The sequence below is a fragment of the Phoenix dactylifera genome, unplaced genomic scaffold (assembly GCF_009389715.1).
Source record: "Phoenix dactylifera cultivar Barhee BC4 unplaced genomic scaffold, palm_55x_up_171113_PBpolish2nd_filt_p 000121F, whole genome shotgun sequence".
Taxonomy (NCBI): domain Eukaryota; kingdom Viridiplantae; phylum Streptophyta; class Magnoliopsida; order Arecales; family Arecaceae; genus Phoenix; species Phoenix dactylifera.
Genome location: NW_024067689.1, coordinates 887,789 through 903,929, shown reverse-complemented (window position 1 = coordinate 903,929; position 16,141 = coordinate 887,789). Strand labels below are relative to the sequence as shown.

Genomic DNA, 16,141 nt, shown 5'->3' with positions numbered 1-16,141 from the left:
GATGAAGGGCAACAAGGACTTGAGCTCAGACCTCTTGGACTTCTACTTTTTGCTTGTTCCGTCCAGGTACTTGTAACCATCCGCAAGGGTCTTTTTGCAAAAGTCTTTAGTGGCTGATTTCCAATGGATTTACACTTTTGTGTCCTCAGTATTGTCCCAGGTACAATTTTAGATGCCCAGAATGAGAGCCAGAGAAGGAGGAAATTTCCTCTGACAATGCAATATTCTTCACGAAGCCTGGAAGAAATGGGATTTTTTCTTGCTGAAGTTTTCCACCGCTGCTTCCAGCTCAGATTGCGCCGCTGAGATGCTTATCCTGTTTTTATGTTGGTCGAAATCCCATCATCCAAATATTTTTCCCACAAAATCTTCTCAGCTTAAAATATTCCAGTTTAGTCTCCAAGCATCTTGAAGATTCTGATGCTAGTGGTCTCCAGGCAGCCCCCTCGAATGATTCTTATTCTAGAATGATTCTTATTCTTATGACGTTGTCGTGTAGAGATCTCCATGGCATGGACCGAGCATCTCATGCTCCAAACCAACCGAACAATCTCCTCCGAGTACCACCAACAGAAGTAGACATTATTCCGAAACACCTGCACCAAGCACGGTCATCTTAATTACTGCATGACATAGTTCTCTTCGCATGTACACAATCACACACGTGTGACACCTTGTGATTGAAATCTTAATGATATTTTCAGCAAGCTCGGAGTAGTGCAAGCATTCATCGAAGCTCCTGGTTTCCGGTAACGAGTTAGATGGCCTGGTTTCCTGGATTCGCTAATGGCCCACACGTAAAGAGCGTGTTTGTTTCACGCATGCGCCCGGCACGTGCAACTTCGCTTGCGAATCCAAGCTTGAAGTAGATGCTGCTAAAATTATGCGGTGGCGAAGAGAGGCTGTTTTAACGCTCGGGTGGTAGATTCTAATTCCCCCACCAATGTTGACATTATTGAGCTCGGGCATCTTTGCCTCGCCCTTCCCAGTTCTCTAATCCGTGTTCTCTTCTATTATTTATGGGGTATTATTCTTTGCATTATATCATCATATCCCTCGCTCCCAGGCCGCCATGACTATTCTTCCCTTCGCCCTACTTGCACCACCGGGCGAAGCCCACTCACTTTAAATTCTCACACTTCCTTCCAACGATCTCTTCCATTCCAGGAGCGGCCATCCAAGTCTAGCAGCATTGCTCTCCTAAGATCCTTTCCGCTCCATTACATCTTTTGATCGCTGCAGTGGAGAATGAATGGCAAGAATGGTTGCATCAAGATCGACGTAACCTTGTCGCCGAATGCCGTGCTGCCCGGATTCCTCAAGAAATCCAGTGTCGGTAAGGACTTCATCCTGAGCAAATGGGTTCGAGATGTGTGGGGGTTTGCCAGGGAGGACACAAACAGGGCGATCTTTGCACTAAAGGTGGGCCTTGCCATGCTTCTTGTGTCGCTGTTGATACTTGTACGAGCGCCTTTCAAGGTATTTGGCACCAACATCATCTGGTCCATCCTCACTGTCGGTATTATGTTCGAATATACTGTCGGTAAGTATAGTTCATTGCCTGGACAGTCTTATGCTCACTTTAGTTGAAGGCCTCACTTATCTTAAATCTGCGCATAGTTTATATATAGCATTTACAAATAATACAGTTTAACACATGCATGTATCATTTTTTCCCTTTTCTTTTTCACCCCTCCTTCCAATTAATGGCATCAAGCATGTACCGCTTTTGGACATCAATGAGAGTGTTTAATAAGTTATGGTTTTATCTACGTATATAGGTGCCACCTTCAACCGAGGATTCAATCGAGCTGTTGGAAGCTTGCTTGCTGGAATCTTTGCAATCATGGTGATAGAAATAGCTGTGCACAGTGGTCACGTTGCAGAGCCATATGTCATTGGACTAAGCATCTTCCTTGTTGGTACGTTTAATTAGTGTAGAGTATGATAAGTAGCCCATGATGATCAAAGTTTTCTTTCTTCTCCGCAATCTCCACCATTCGTCTTCTCATTGATTAAACTCAATAGCATCCACGACACCATGCACATAAACGCAGGAGCTATAACGTCCTTCATGAAGCTGTGGCCATCTCTTGTTCCCTATGAGTATGGCTTCAGAGTCACCCTCTTCACGTACTGCCTCATCATCGTCTCTGGTTACCGCATGGGCAATCCAATGAGGACTGCCATGGAACGACTTTACTCAATCGCAATCGGAGGGCTTGTCGCCATCCTTGTGAATGTCCTCATCTGTCCGATGTGGGCTGGTGAGCAGCTTCACAAGGAGCTCGTCAACAGCTTTAATTCTGTCGCTGACTCGCTCGAAGGTCAGCACGTCTAAATCCTTAAGACTACTCTCCCTGGCAGCCACCACCTAAAATAATGCTATAGATTTCTTTAACATTTTATTGCATCCACTTGTTTGCATTTAGAATGTGTACAGAAGTATTTAAGAGATGATGGATCGGACCACCCAGAGTTCTCGAAGACAGTTATTGATGAATTCCCTGATGAACCTGCCTACAAGAAATGTCGAGAAACATTGAATGAGGCAGCAAGATTAGATTCTTTGGTAATCTTTTCTTTGATCAGCTCATTATGTTTAGTTTTTGGGGTTTAACAAAGTAAACCGATAAGAACGTTGGTTGCTTTTGGATCCATTTCCATAGGCAAGCTCGGCAAAATGGGAGCCACCACATGGAAGGTTTTGGCACTTCTCTTACCCATGGTCCGAGTACATCAAGGTGGCTGCAGTGCTCCGGCACTGCGCCTATGAGATGATAGCGTTGCATGGCTGCCTGCATTCAGAGATACAGGTTTCGTTACCCAGTCTTCTGTTTACTTTTTCTCTTCAATACTTATTTGGCAATGGATACCAATGATATATGGTGGACAAAGTATAATTAGATACACGCGTCTAAGCGTCTTGTTGTAGTCCCCTTCTTCCTCCATTCTATTACTTAGAATTTCGTTTCAATGTATATCATGAATGGTTAAGATCAAATGCATATATCGATCATGATTCTGTGGATTCCATTTATAATAGGGAACATTTACTTATAAAAGAGTTCTCCTTATCTTAGCTATAGACATTCCATATAGCTGCAAGCAAGAATACATGACTAATTAAAAAGAAAAGTTTCATTCATAAATTTTCGAGGTTGTGTGCTATTTGAAGTAAAATTCATTTTATATTGAAATTTTTATGTGCTTTAAATAGCAGAAAAGCCATGACGAGCTTGTTTGTTATATTTCAAGTGAATTAAGTTAGAAATTATTCTCAAAAGAGATGAATTCCAAGAGCGCAGACAAAAGACGTCGAGCCCTCAATATGTGTTTGTGCTACATTAGTAGAGACATTCTCCACTGATATAATAAGAGAGAATAGTTTGATATCTGATGAACCCACTTAGTTCTTGGAGAGATCATTTCTTACAAATTTTAGTCATGATTGTCTTGGAATTTTGTGTTTCCAAGAGGAACACTGCAAGCTATTTGCCTATGATTACAAACAGCCGTGATGTGCTATATATGAGCCATATATTGGGGTTCGGGTTGTATCTTTCGCACAAAAAAATGATTTACTTTTGTGCAATGTTGGATTGCGCAATAGCCGCTATAAGATTTGTGCAGGCAGATGAAAGAGAGAGTTTGGAGTGCTTTGAGATCCATACGAGGCATGATCCAACAGTTAATATTGCAAAAGAAGAAAAATTATTCTTTCGCATGAAAGATAGAACCCGAACCCATATATTAGGGCATGCTGCTTACGTGCAACTGCAAAGCGCCGGCTAATGCTATCGCATGCAAGATGGGGTATTGATTCATAGGTACAGAGGACTACTGGATGCCCTAGCATGCTGCATATGATGTGTCTCACAGCTGAAATCATCTACATGCATCTTGGACCTAGGACTCATTTCAAACGATTATTTGACAATCTCACCTTAATAAGGTCAAAACAATACAATACACTGCATCTGAAAATGAGCAGCTGACATGCGCCAATTTGCAACGCATGGCATCACAAGATACTTGCAGATCACCATTTCTATCATCCTACCAGAGGTCTCCCTTCTTGGTCACCAAGGAGGGATCTACGGTGCATAATGCAGTGACAAGCGACGGAATCACGTCATTGGTTGCTTGCAATGATATGATTCCAAGAACCCTAAATCAAATGACACCACCGGGTCAAGGCCACTAACAAATAAGGTTCCAATCTTCAGGTACAAGCCTTCAGACTGATTGACACAGTAGCTCTATTACCTCGACTTGTCCAAGGTGGACTACCTCTGCGTAACATATGAAAAGGGGAACTAATTACCTTATGGACTCTTCAGCTACAACTTTAGAAACAGAAAAATTTGACGCCATAGTTGAATATTTGAGCAAAGAATCAATAACATGATAAACGTCGAATAGGACAACTAAAAGCCAATTAGGATTAGTGTCAGATGGGACTGACAATAATGTGTTACTCTTGCAGGCACCATACAATCTTAGAATCACATTCCAGTCAGAGATCCTCGATGCCACAAGCCAAGCAGCAGAGCTGCTTCGCAGCTTGGGAAATGACATAAGCAACATGAGGTGCAGCCTTCACCCAAGCCTGCTAAAACGTCTTCATAGCTCTACTGGTTGTCTGCAGCGCTCCATTGACCTGCACTCCTATCTCTTAACCTCAACACATAATTTTTATGATCGCCCTGCCAAACCAACTGACAAACTTTCTAACACTTTAACCCTTGAAGACTTCTCTGGCCTCTTTACCAAAGTAAGCAGCGATGGTGAACCCAATCCAAATCCTGCAGTGCCTACGCAAGCTGAGTCGTATCATGAGACTATGAGGAAGCAACAGAGGAGGCTCTATTCGTGGCCTTCAAGAGAAGTGGACGACTTTGAAGATGGAGGCGTTGATACTGACATGATTCCACGAATGCGGGCTCTGGAAAGTACTGCAGCTTTGTCCCTTGCCACTTTCACCTCCCTGCTCATTGAGTTTGTGGCTCGACTTGATCACTTGGTTGATGCAGTTGATGCTCTTGCAAAGATGGCGAAGTTTAAACGAGAGTCTGCAAGTTAGAAGGGGACATTATGGATGGAAACGCCAATCTTCTTGCTGACAATTCCTGTAAAAAAGATCATAAAAGAGTGGAATAAGAAACAAAAGTTTCATTGACCGCAGCCAGAGGAAATCAATCATAATCTTTTGACTTTGCTTGTCTAACAAACTTCAGCTTACTGCTAAATTTCCTTCTTGGTTCAGTTCCTTTGTCTTCAACTGGTCCTCGTATCCAGACACCTTTTCACAAAGTTTCTTTTTGTTTCCACAACTCAGAAAAGCAATCAGCTATTTAAAAGAACAATCAACTTTTCTCGTTCTGTCATGCTTCTTTGGAATCATAATGAGCATCAGTTATTTTCTCACATAAAGAGAAGCAAAAAGTGCAGGGCATGTATTTAACCTTTTATTGCCAACTAATTCACACTCAGAAATGGAGGTTTGATTCAAAGTTCCCTTTGAAAAGTGGAAACTTCAACAATGCAATCCAAAATGGTCGATTGAATTAAGTGCTCCTGTCAAAAAACAAAAAAAAAAAAGGACCGTCACCAATTCTCAAATTTTGGCAACAAATCCCACATCCTCCAACTTTATGTAGGTGATCTACGATCAAGAAACTGAGCGCTAGCTTATTTGGCCACAGTCGATCAAAACATGCTACCACCACAACAAGAATTTCTAGTCACTCAACAAAATCAAAAAAGCACAGCTTATAAAACAGGCCTCCAACCACACATTAAACCCATCAACAGTCGGCCATTCACCGATGCCAGCCATCATTGGTAATAAAAATTATTAAATACAATAAATGTTCAAAATACAAAAAATAGAGGAAACCGTCACCATCAGTTTGCAAAACCATCATTTTGCATACCTCAAGTTTCAGTGCATTTGACACTCGATCTATTAAAAAGATAATTTGGAACTCGGAGCAGGATGCCGGACATTAAACAGATTCATTCCAAGCCAGGCAAGATAAACTCCTCTGAGCTGACGTCGAAGAGCCACCACCCCATCCCCGCCACCCAAGGGATGCCCAACAGTCTCGGCTTTCCTCTGCTCTGCCCCCCTTCCCAACCTCCACGGTGAGATCAAGATCCCAAGAAGCGAATAACGACAGTGATTGAGACAATGATGCTTGTCCAGCAGAATCAGGATTTCACAAGGTGCTGTTAGTGAAACCAGTCCATGGAACCCAGATACATCATACCTTTATGGATCATCATTACATCAGCAAGGCCCATACAAAAAATTGATGGTAAGACATGGGATGAAGAGCAAAACATTCAGCAATGACCATCAAAATATTTAAAAAATCTTCTTTTATACAGAAGTTGGAAAATGAGAACGAACAAGATTTAACAATGCTGCTGCATACAAACCCCCACCCAGTTTAGGGTTGATATCCCTGTCAAAAATATGTTTTATATATTTATATTACTTTACATTTTCACTAAAATTGCTTGGGGTTAGCTACATGCTTCCACTCGGTTCATTACAAGCAAAATTAGTATTGTCATGCAGCTGTTCGAACTTGGATTGAGAATGCCACTACAACGGATCCTTTGGCTTTATAAATCAATCTGGTCAGACCAGGCAATAAGGCTGTAAGCTTCCTGTCACACAGAAAACCTTGTGAAATATTGCTCCATTCTTTTCTGCACTTCACAAGTTAGACTAATGTCTCCATAATCTGATGCTTCATACGGGGGAGGCCTAATTGGAATCAAGCCAACACAAAATTCTCCTTAACTTCTTCATATGTTAACTATACACGATCTGTTTCACTAATCATCTTCATCATCAACAACTAACTTGAGGCTCCTTTTGAATCCAATCTTTTTGGGCACAGCCAGTAAATCATCCCCAGAGTCGACCAAGTCCTCCAACTCATTGACTCCATCTTGTTCTCTATTACCAAGGTTATCCAGCTCAGCCTGAAACCTATCATCCATAGCAGCAAAAACAACCGCTTCATGTTCACCTTTATGAGATGGGCCCAACTCATGCTGCGAGACCATGTCTCTGGAAAAAGACCAATAGACCTTTATTAGCTGCAGTTTCTAGATGACAAAGCATTTTCAAAATATCCTACTGTGTCAGTTTCAGTAGCAATGCACTTCCAAGGAAGATATGATTAGCAATATAAATTATGAGTGCTACCAGGGAGCACTATTATGAGCTATAAAATAATATATCATGGAGTGACTACTGTTCTGTTGTGTTGCAAATTAAACCTAGGTTTTTAGTGTCTTTAATCCATCAAAGCTCATGGAATTAGCAATGAAATTTACAGTGCATCTGCTTATCAGTATATGATGCTAATTAGAAAATTAGGCTTACAAAAGAATACCTTGTATGTGGGAGTATTTGCAGTTCAGAACTATGAAGTGCTGTATTAAGCAACAAGTTTTAGGATAAAAATCTTCAAAAATACATGCCCTGCACAATCTACAAGACTTTGTATTAAATACATCCAGTCAGACAGCTCACTAATCAATGTGGTACGAGTTAAAAGACTTCCAGTTATATAAGTTGCTTTTAAGTTTAAAACCCGACAAAACCTGAACCATTCAGTCACACATAGCTAACTAATCAATGCAGTATGAGTTAAAAGACCTTTGATTATATAAGTTGCTTTTAAACTTAGAAGTTGACACAACCTGACCCAAACAAGTGTGATTCAAAAAGTGGATAAAACCTGCTTCAGTTGCTGCCTCTAAGGCTTGGGCTGATCTCTAGTCTGCACCTTATATAAGAAAAGTGGACCCTGAAGAAAGGTAATGCTCGTGCATCTGAAAAGTTGCAACCAATCATAGGGTGCTTGTGAACAATTAAAAGGCAGGGTGAATTTTGGCGGCAAAATTGTAAACTTGTTTTATTTCAAGTAGGTCAACAAAGACTATCATATTTTTGACAAATTAATCAAGCATATTATAATTTTCCAACAATTTTAAGTTGTTGACGAAATACTCAGAAGATATTTGAATCTTGGCCAAGGTGTGGATTTAATGGGTCAACTAGGACATAAGCATTTGGAAATTATGGATGATTTTCTTTATTAATCCGTAAACTATATAAAAGAATCTTAATTTCTCAATTTTTCAATCCCAAAAACAGCCCTAAGCAAATTATTCCATCAAAAATCTAAAACATTTAGATAGCAACTCTAATTAAATTACTCCCTTTGAAGTCCTAAGAAAACATGCAAGATTTCTGTAGAGGAAGGAATTGTAAAATTGCTAGAGTTTGAGAATAAGAAAAAGAGGGGAGATCTTCTTAATCAACAGGTGATACAAATTTCAATTTGGCAAGAAAGTAAAAATTCAGAAACTTCTAAAATATCTAGACTCAAAATTTTTAACAGAGGAGCTAAAACATACTTTTGAGCTATGAGACAAAGGTGAAATTTAACACATTAGAAAAATAATCACGAGTTAATTATTTTTAGATTTTTTGAAATAATTTTTCCAGATATTTTTAGAATTTAGATTTTAATTAAACTATCTCAAATCTTAAAAGCCTTTGAAACCAAGTGCACCTGCATGTGCATTGTAACTAGTGGAAGAAAAACATCCTTAAAATGAACAAGAGATCTGGATAACAAACTGTTATTTATTGCCAAATATATATTATTTGTTGCTCAAACTTGTAATAAACTCTAATAAAATCTAGGGAGGGCTCATAACCCTCTCCTTCAAAAATAGTTACCCATGATCATTCCTGGTGCGTTTCATCAAGCTCGTATGCAGATTTAAAAAAAAAAAGAAAGAAAGAAGACTGATACTTGCATGAATGAAACTGAAAATTAGTTTATTTGGGGATAAAAGAAACTCGGCACGCTTGAACATTGTGCTTAAAGTCTCATCATTGGAATTTCGTTCCACTGATGTCTCCATGTGGTGACAGATGCTAGCAATTGTACCCTCCTTCATGAATGATTTACTTTTCCTTCCTTGGCTTCAGCATATTCAGCTGACTCAAAATAGCAGAAGCAAGGCTTGTAGGCAATGTTTACTCACTAGATAAATGTAGTTGGAGAAAAAAGAAAGGTTGGGATAAAAAAATATTTTTAACTTACTTGAATATGGTGCTTAAAGTCTTGAAATCAGAATCTTGCCCTGTAGATGTTTCTTTATGCTGAGATATGCTTGTCATTGGAGTCTCCTTCACTAACAGCTTGCTCTTTGTTCTTTGGCTTCTAAGGGAACATAAAAGTTAGAGATTAGCCAAATACAGTTAACATATATAATTCGCAGCAGGGTTAGCTAATTGCATATATCAGGAACAAAGCTTATATGAGTTGGATAATCTAGAACAGGTTTTCTACATGAGCAAAATAAACTCTTCTTAGACCAGCAGCATGATTTATATGGATTGATTAGGTCAGATGTCAGAAAACCATGGCTTCCTAAACAAATTTGCTTTCAATTTTCCCCAATGCAAGGTGATGTGTCAGAAAGCTTGAATCAATCGTCAGTAGGAAGGGATGGTGAAGGAAGATGTATGAGCACCCAACTAATTGTAATCATATAAAACAGAGTGTTACTGGTCATCACTGTATTGACATTTCCACAATTTGACTCATTATTCCATCTATAAAAATATAGATGATACAAGCTACCAGAGTCTTTTCCACCTCCATGTTCATTACACATGGCCAAGAAGTAGCACCCAATAAACACTTTCATATTTAATGCAAATAACAAAAATGCTCAGCACAACTACATTCGTGTACAGACAAGTGCCACATAGAATTTACCTTAGTTTAATTGCTAGTAAAGTTTCTTCATCAGACTGCTCTCCTCTGTCAATGATTTCCTTATTGCATGAGAGTTTCTCAACATTAGTTGACCTCTTTTCTTGAGGAGCAAGCAGACCAAGTTGCTTGAGTTTACGAGAAACTTGAGCTGCAGTGTATGTGTTATCACCATCCAAAGCTTTTGCAATCATGTGACTGCACCTCCTATGATTCTTAAACCTATAGGAACAGAACTTCAAACAACTAAATGCAAGTGTATTGTTAAATCTCATACAGAAAGTAGTCTCAGCAGTGCTCCAAATTATAAATATCTGGAGTTCTGTTGAGAAGTCCAACCAACTGAGCCAAAAAACCATTATGTGGGAAGCATTTGATAGTATGAACCTCTACAGTCAGAGTTACTTGTACACCAACCTTTCGAATAGGACTTTGATCTCAAGCTCCTGTTCCTTGTTAAAGGCTCGTACTCTTTTTCTTCTACAGCTGAGAAAGTAGACAAGAATTGACAAGTATTAGCCAGAGTATAATACAGTAAAATCAACTGCAAAACATGCTTGTCCATCACAAGAGCAAATCATGGTGGAATGGCCACCTCGAATTTGAAGCCAAAAGAAAAAAAAAAGGTGCTTTAGTATAATGTGATCAATAGTATTACCGTGCAACTTCAAAATATACAATCAAGGCTACAATTTCAAATCAGAGTTTCTATCAAGGTTTCCTGTGCCAGTATTGAAGCCCTTTTCGGTCGGCTGGCAGCACAGTTCGGTACGCCCCATGCCATTCCATGCCGAGCCTATACCGACATAGCAAAGAGGGTGATGGAGAGGGAGAATAGGAGAGAGAAAGAGAGAGAGGAGGGAGAAGAAGGGAGAGGGAGAGAGAGTGAGGGCCACTGGAGGGGCCGAAGGGCCAGAGCAAAAGCTTCGCCCTCCGAACTCCTATTTTCTTCGAAACAGGAGTCTGTCGAAGCCCCTTTATATTTTAAAAATTTTAAGTGAAGTCAGCAAACCCTCGCCGACTTCACTTAAAATTTTCAAATTAAAAGAAAAGCCGAATTTTAAGTGAAGTCAGCAAACCTCTTGCCGACTTTACTTAAATTTTCAAAATAAAAAAGGGCCCCCATTCAGAGGGCGGAGCTCTTGCTCCCGCCCTCCAGTGCCCTTCAGCGCCCCTCCAGCAGCCCTCCCTCGCCCTCTTTTCTCCTCTCCCATTCTTCCTCTCCTCCTCTTGTCAGTTTACCGTTTTGAATGCCGAAACCATCCCAATCTGCCGCCGGCATGGCTCAGTACACCTCGAACCGAACGGTTCAGGATAGTTCCACATTCCTTAGTTTTTATTATAAGATTATTCTAAACCATAGAAAACAGTGATATATTTCCTAGTGCAACATATTGTTGCCTCCTGGTTAAGTTTTCTAACAAAAGACTAGAATATCATGGCTAAAGACTCGCAAGATTATCTTTGTGGTCAACATGAGCAAACAAATCAAACTTGTGCACTCTATTTTCAAGAGCACGCTACTGCTTGTCAGCATGACTACTCTATATTGGGGTTCTACTACATGTAGGAATTGTAGCCCTACCTTCCCTTGGTTTAGCATCAGCTATACACCACTTGCTCAACCTGCGCTTGCTTTAATGAGCAATGCCAGGCTTTTAGTCAACATTATCTTTTTTCAATTTCTTATGGCTCTCTGACATGAGTTTGAGACCATTTATGGTCAACTACTCTATCAAAATCCACTCTCTACTTTGGATGCAACTTTCTCAGACATAATGGCCGAGGAGACCATCTTTCTATCCTAGAATCCCAAGTCTAGAATCCCAAGTTGGCGAGCCTACTTCTGTTTTGGCTTTCAGTACACGACCCACCAAGGTACGCGGTACCGACTGTACCGACGTACCGGTGGGCATCGGTACCGGTACGGTACCGAACGAAACCAAGCCGAACAGGTACTGTATCGATGGGGCTAAAAGCCAAAAAAAAATTGGAGCCGGTACGGACTGATCGGTTTGGTCCGGTACCGGATCGGTACCGGCCGGTACGCATCGGTACCGGCCGGTACGGTTCGGTACTGAAATATGTAGCTCTACCGTACCGGTAGGGTCCGGTACCGGTATGTACCGGCCGGTACCGATCCATACCGACCGGTACGGCAGACCATGCGACCCACTAACATTAGCTCCTGCCCCACTTTCCTTCCTCTTGATGCTATGAAAAGGAGGTTTTGCGATTGCTATAAATGCACTGGGCACACTATTATGTGTAAGATTTGACCACCATGCCCTAAACAAGCTGTAGCTGCTCCCACTGCAGAGCCAATTATTGCTATGCCTGCCATTGATTCTTCATCCAATGGTAGCTCTAGGTGTACCTCGACCGCATTTACATTTTCTTCAAAGTTTATCGCTCAACTTGCCAAGCAGGTCCATCAGCAGCTCCATATCACTACTACTTCACCCCCAGGTCATACCTTTTCAAGCCTCTTTCCCTTGGCTCCACAGGTATATCTCAGTTCACTTGGATCTTGGACTCTGGTGCATCGTTTCATATGACCCCACATGCTTCTCATCTTGGTTCATGTTCAGCTCTTGAAGGATGGTTTTAAGATCACCCAATTTATGTTCATTCCATCCTCCATATTCCTCAATTATCCATTAATCTGCTATATGCTACTCAACTTAATGATCATAGTTGCCTTGTCCTATTTGATTCCTCTTCTTTCTTTGTGCAAGATCAGCAAACTCGATGCCCGAGTGGAGCAGGCCATTGCCATAATGGGGTGCATTTGATGGACCACCTACATATGCCCACTTCTCCTGCCTCAAACTTTGTACACGTTTCCTCTTCTACTTATATGATCTAGCATCATCATCTTGATCATCTTTGTGGTTCTCATCTTACTACATTAGTTCATAATGATGTCTTAAGCTCTATATCTAGTTTAGATAACCATCCTATGAAGGTAGTGTTCTTGGAAAGCATGCAAAACTTCCTTTTCACTCTAGTAATTTCATGGCTATTTCACCTTTTGACCTAGTTCACTCAAATGTGTGAGTCCTGCCCTTTTTGTTTCTAAGGCTTTTCACTGCTATTATGTCAAATTCATTGATGATTATTCTTGCTTTACATGGGCTTATTTCATGCAGTCTTGCTCTTAACTATGCCAAATTTATAAAAAATTTGCTACCATGGTTTATACAAAGTTTTCTAAACCCATTAAGGCTTTTTATACCATGGTGAACACATATCTCATAAATTCTGTGACTCCGTTGCCTCACAAGGGACTCTCGCTCAACTCTCTTGTGTCTGATGTATCCAGAAAGTTTACACCAAAATAAGCTTTACTTATTCAAAAAAAGGAAATAGACAGGAAAGGATGTAAAGAAAATCATGGACATGGGCCACATGGCTTTGATTCAATGTTGTCCTCTCAATGCTGAGTCCTCATGGTTGAAATATGAAGAAATAAGCATTTCATCTTTCCAAGGAGAAAAGCTCAAAAACCACATTATCAAAAAGACACTTATATTTTGCATAGATTTATTACCTAAATCTCCTGTTCTAGGTCAAAAATAGGAATTATTTGCCTTTTGGAAGCTTTCGTAATTTGAAAATCAGACAAAATACATTTGATGCATCAACAAGAGTTTATGCTTGACTCAAAGTCAAAATAACCAGCCAAAAAATGAAAAACACATCCAATTGCATACTTGTGATGATTGCTAACCTTCTGTCCTTCTCAGGCTCATTGTTTAAAGTGGATCTCTTGTTGTTCCTTTTGCCCATAGTTTGCTTTGTTTGGCAGAGATCATCTTCACGAGATCCGTCAGATAAAATTTCCTCCCTTTACAATAAAGAAACAGTCAATTGGTTAACAATGAAACTGTTAAATAATCTGAAACTATACAGCTAATAATAGATATTGATTGTTATGCTAGATGAACGAATTATTCTTCATGCTCAAGAAGCAGTTCATAAATAACTTACCTTTGATCATGAATATCATGTGGTATAAGATCAGCTTCATCATCACCAAGCGAGTCCGCTATGCTTTTCTGGATTGACCCTCCATTTGGCAAACCAACTTCATCATTATCCCAAACTCTGATGTCTTTCTTTAAATTGGCAATATCACTCATTAAAGCTTCCGCATTGATACAGTGGCATTCTTTGCGTGCCTTCCAAAAGAGAATCTCAACAAAAAGTAATGGCTGTTTCTTCATTATCTTCAACATCTTCCTTACAAGTTTGGTGAGAAAATTTACAATATTTGCATATGCTTTAGATGTTGATTTTTCATCAGCTAGTATAGCATAAAATGTGGTGAGGAGCGATAACTGCAAAACACAGTGTTGCTTGTATGAATAAGACGTGTGCATGTTTCAGCTTCCAGACGGTAGGCTTAATTTTGTCTTGAACTTTACCTGGTAGAGCATCGGAGAAATCTCCAGATCATCACAGAAACGCCGCAGCATGCATATGATGTAGTGGTTTGTACTAGCAGAGTTGCTTTTATAGTATTTCAGCAACCAGCACAAATTATGTAAAACAGCATTGTTCGCAAAACTTGTAACCAACCTGGATATGTTAAAATCAACTTCAGTTGTAGCAGGGAGCTGATCATCATTTGAAGAATCTGCTGTTTCATATGCGAGAGCAATGGGATTATTCTCCTTGTCCCTATCCAAAATAGATAAGTCATCTTCAAGATGTCCTGTATCCTGCAAAGGCATGTCAGGCTCTGCAACAGGATTAGGGACTGAGTTGCCTTCTTGGTTAGCACCTCCCTTGTCCACAAAAACTGATATTGCTGAAGGTTCCTTGGTAACCAAGTTGTTTGAATTAGTAAATGGTTGAGAAGTAGGCCTTCCAATCTCATTTGTCTGCTCATCAGCATTCCAGGTATTGGCATGTTCTCTCAGTTTTTCAGCCTCTACTTCATCATTTTCTTTCTGTGTCTTCTTTTTTCTGACCTTTCTTGATTTTTTAGAAACCTAGAATTCATAATATCATTTGCCAAAAATATAAAGGACTTGATCAGATTAAAGTTTGCATATCTAAAAAGAAAGACCATCACTGTAAATCATGATCTAGTAGAGGCTTTTGAAAGCCAAAGAGAAAATAACTAAACAAATAATTAAGAATAAAACCTACATGCTTTTAAGAAAGAACATATCCACTGTACCATGTTAACTATCTCTGGTTGCAATTAATATAGCTTCAAATATAAACCTAGAACAAGGTTTTAATTATTAAACTCTATGATTCATGCATGCAAAAGAACAAGATCATCCCAAAGTACTATCATTTAGAAGTTTCTTTTTAGTTGTGAACTGGGGCTTGACTCAACGGCAACAACACTCTGCTTGGCAACCAGAGAGTCTATGTTCGGTTCTTGGATGGTGCATCCCTAAAAATCTGAACCTGTTAATTATATTTTATGAAGAATGGATATGGATACAAGAACCGATACAACAAATCTTGAAAAATAGGATATGATATAGCTATATTACATCAAAAAACATATACACATGTGCATGCATATGTATATGTATATATACATACAGACATGTATGTATTTATTTTATATATATAAGAAATGTTGATAAAAAAAAGTAGGCTATCAAAATAACATAATCCATACTTTGTATGGTAGCATTAACTTTTACAAGCTTATCATTAGTCATTAATTAATAGACCATAATCCATTACAAACATGTATGCATTTATTTTATATATATAAGAAATGCTGATAAAAAAAAGTAGGCTATCAAAATAACATAATCCATACTTTGTATGGTAGCATTAACTTTTACAAGCTTATCATTAGTCATTAATAATAGACCATAATCCATGCTTTATATTTTAAATAATATCAAAAAACTATAAAATTGGCCCTTCCTCTCATTTTTGGAGGTATCCGGAAGTATATAAAGTGTATGAAGTAAATATCCAAATTATTTTAAAATTTTGAAAAATAATATACTTAGCACAAGTATTGGACACATATCTGAGAAGTATTGGACGAGTATCATTATCTGTAACGGATACAATACGGACACAGTATGTGATTTTAAGTATACGTGCTTCCTAAATTGTAATGCTAGGGGGTTCTCCCTCTCACTCCAAAAAAAAGTAAAAGGTTTCAAAAACAGATAGAGCATACCCTTAATGTTCCATGTGCTTGAAGCTTCTCCATAAGACGTAATACCACATGTATTATTTCCAGCAAATCTGCAAGATCACTGAATAAGGAAAAACATATTAATTTCTATGGCTATGTGCATTACCAGCACACCATAGTAAAAAAT

General features: G+C 39.2%; 2 protein-coding genes across 3 annotated transcripts in view; one reads left to right on the top strand and one right to left on the bottom strand.

The window, feature by feature from the left end:
- Window positions 1-152: 152 nt before the first annotated feature.
- Window positions 153-5,268, top strand: LOC103716004 (aluminum-activated malate transporter 9-like). Its single transcript, XM_008803830.3, has 7 exons — window positions 153-1,024; window positions 1,168-1,543; window positions 1,782-1,922; window positions 2,058-2,327; window positions 2,433-2,572; window positions 2,670-2,816; window positions 4,490-5,268. Exons 2-7 carry the CDS (start codon window positions 1,249-1,251, stop codon window positions 5,084-5,086), a joined length of 1,590 nt encoding a protein of 529 aa, XP_008802052.2. The 5' UTR covers window positions 153-1,024; window positions 1,168-1,248; the 3' UTR covers window positions 5,087-5,268.
- Window positions 5,269-6,353: 1,085 nt separating this feature from the next.
- Window positions 6,354-16,141, bottom strand: part of LOC103716005 (protein timeless homolog) — a 32,110-nt gene continuing 22,322 nt past the window's right edge. The window contains exons 10-18 of one of the 2 annotated variants that reach the window (XR_005507203.1): window positions 15,997-16,075; window positions 14,255-14,824; window positions 13,818-14,167; window positions 13,558-13,674; window positions 10,242-10,310; window positions 9,828-10,046; window positions 9,147-9,266; window positions 7,419-9,040; window positions 6,929-7,090 (exon numbers count right to left, since the gene is read on the bottom strand). Coding sequence is in view for 1 of the 2 variants with exons in the window: in XM_008803832.3 (XP_008802054.2) it covers window positions 6,853-7,090; window positions 9,147-9,266; window positions 9,828-10,046; window positions 10,242-10,310; window positions 13,558-13,674; window positions 13,818-14,167; window positions 14,255-14,824; window positions 15,997-16,075 (1,762 nt within the window). In the remaining variant the exon portion in view is untranslated. Of the gene's footprint in view, window positions 7,091-7,418; window positions 9,041-9,146; window positions 9,267-9,827; window positions 10,047-10,241; window positions 10,311-13,557; window positions 13,675-13,817; window positions 14,168-14,254; window positions 14,825-15,996; window positions 16,076-16,141 lie in introns of both variants that reach the window. The other variant, XM_008803832.3, reaches the window with a different exon arrangement.

Excerpts from the sequence above, each read along its gene's own strand:
- LOC103716004 (XM_008803830.3), top strand. The coding sequence starts at position 1,249 with ATGAATGGCAAGAATGGTTGCATCAAGATCGACGTAACCTTGTCGCCG. Across the intron at positions 2,328-2,432 it reads TGTCGCTGACTCGCTCGAAG|AATGTGTACAGAAGTATTTA; the intron begins GTCAGCACGTCT and ends GTTTGCATTTAG. Across the intron at positions 2,573-2,669 it reads CAGCAAGATTAGATTCTTTG|GCAAGCTCGGCAAAATGGGA; the intron begins GTAATCTTTTCT and ends CCATTTCCATAG.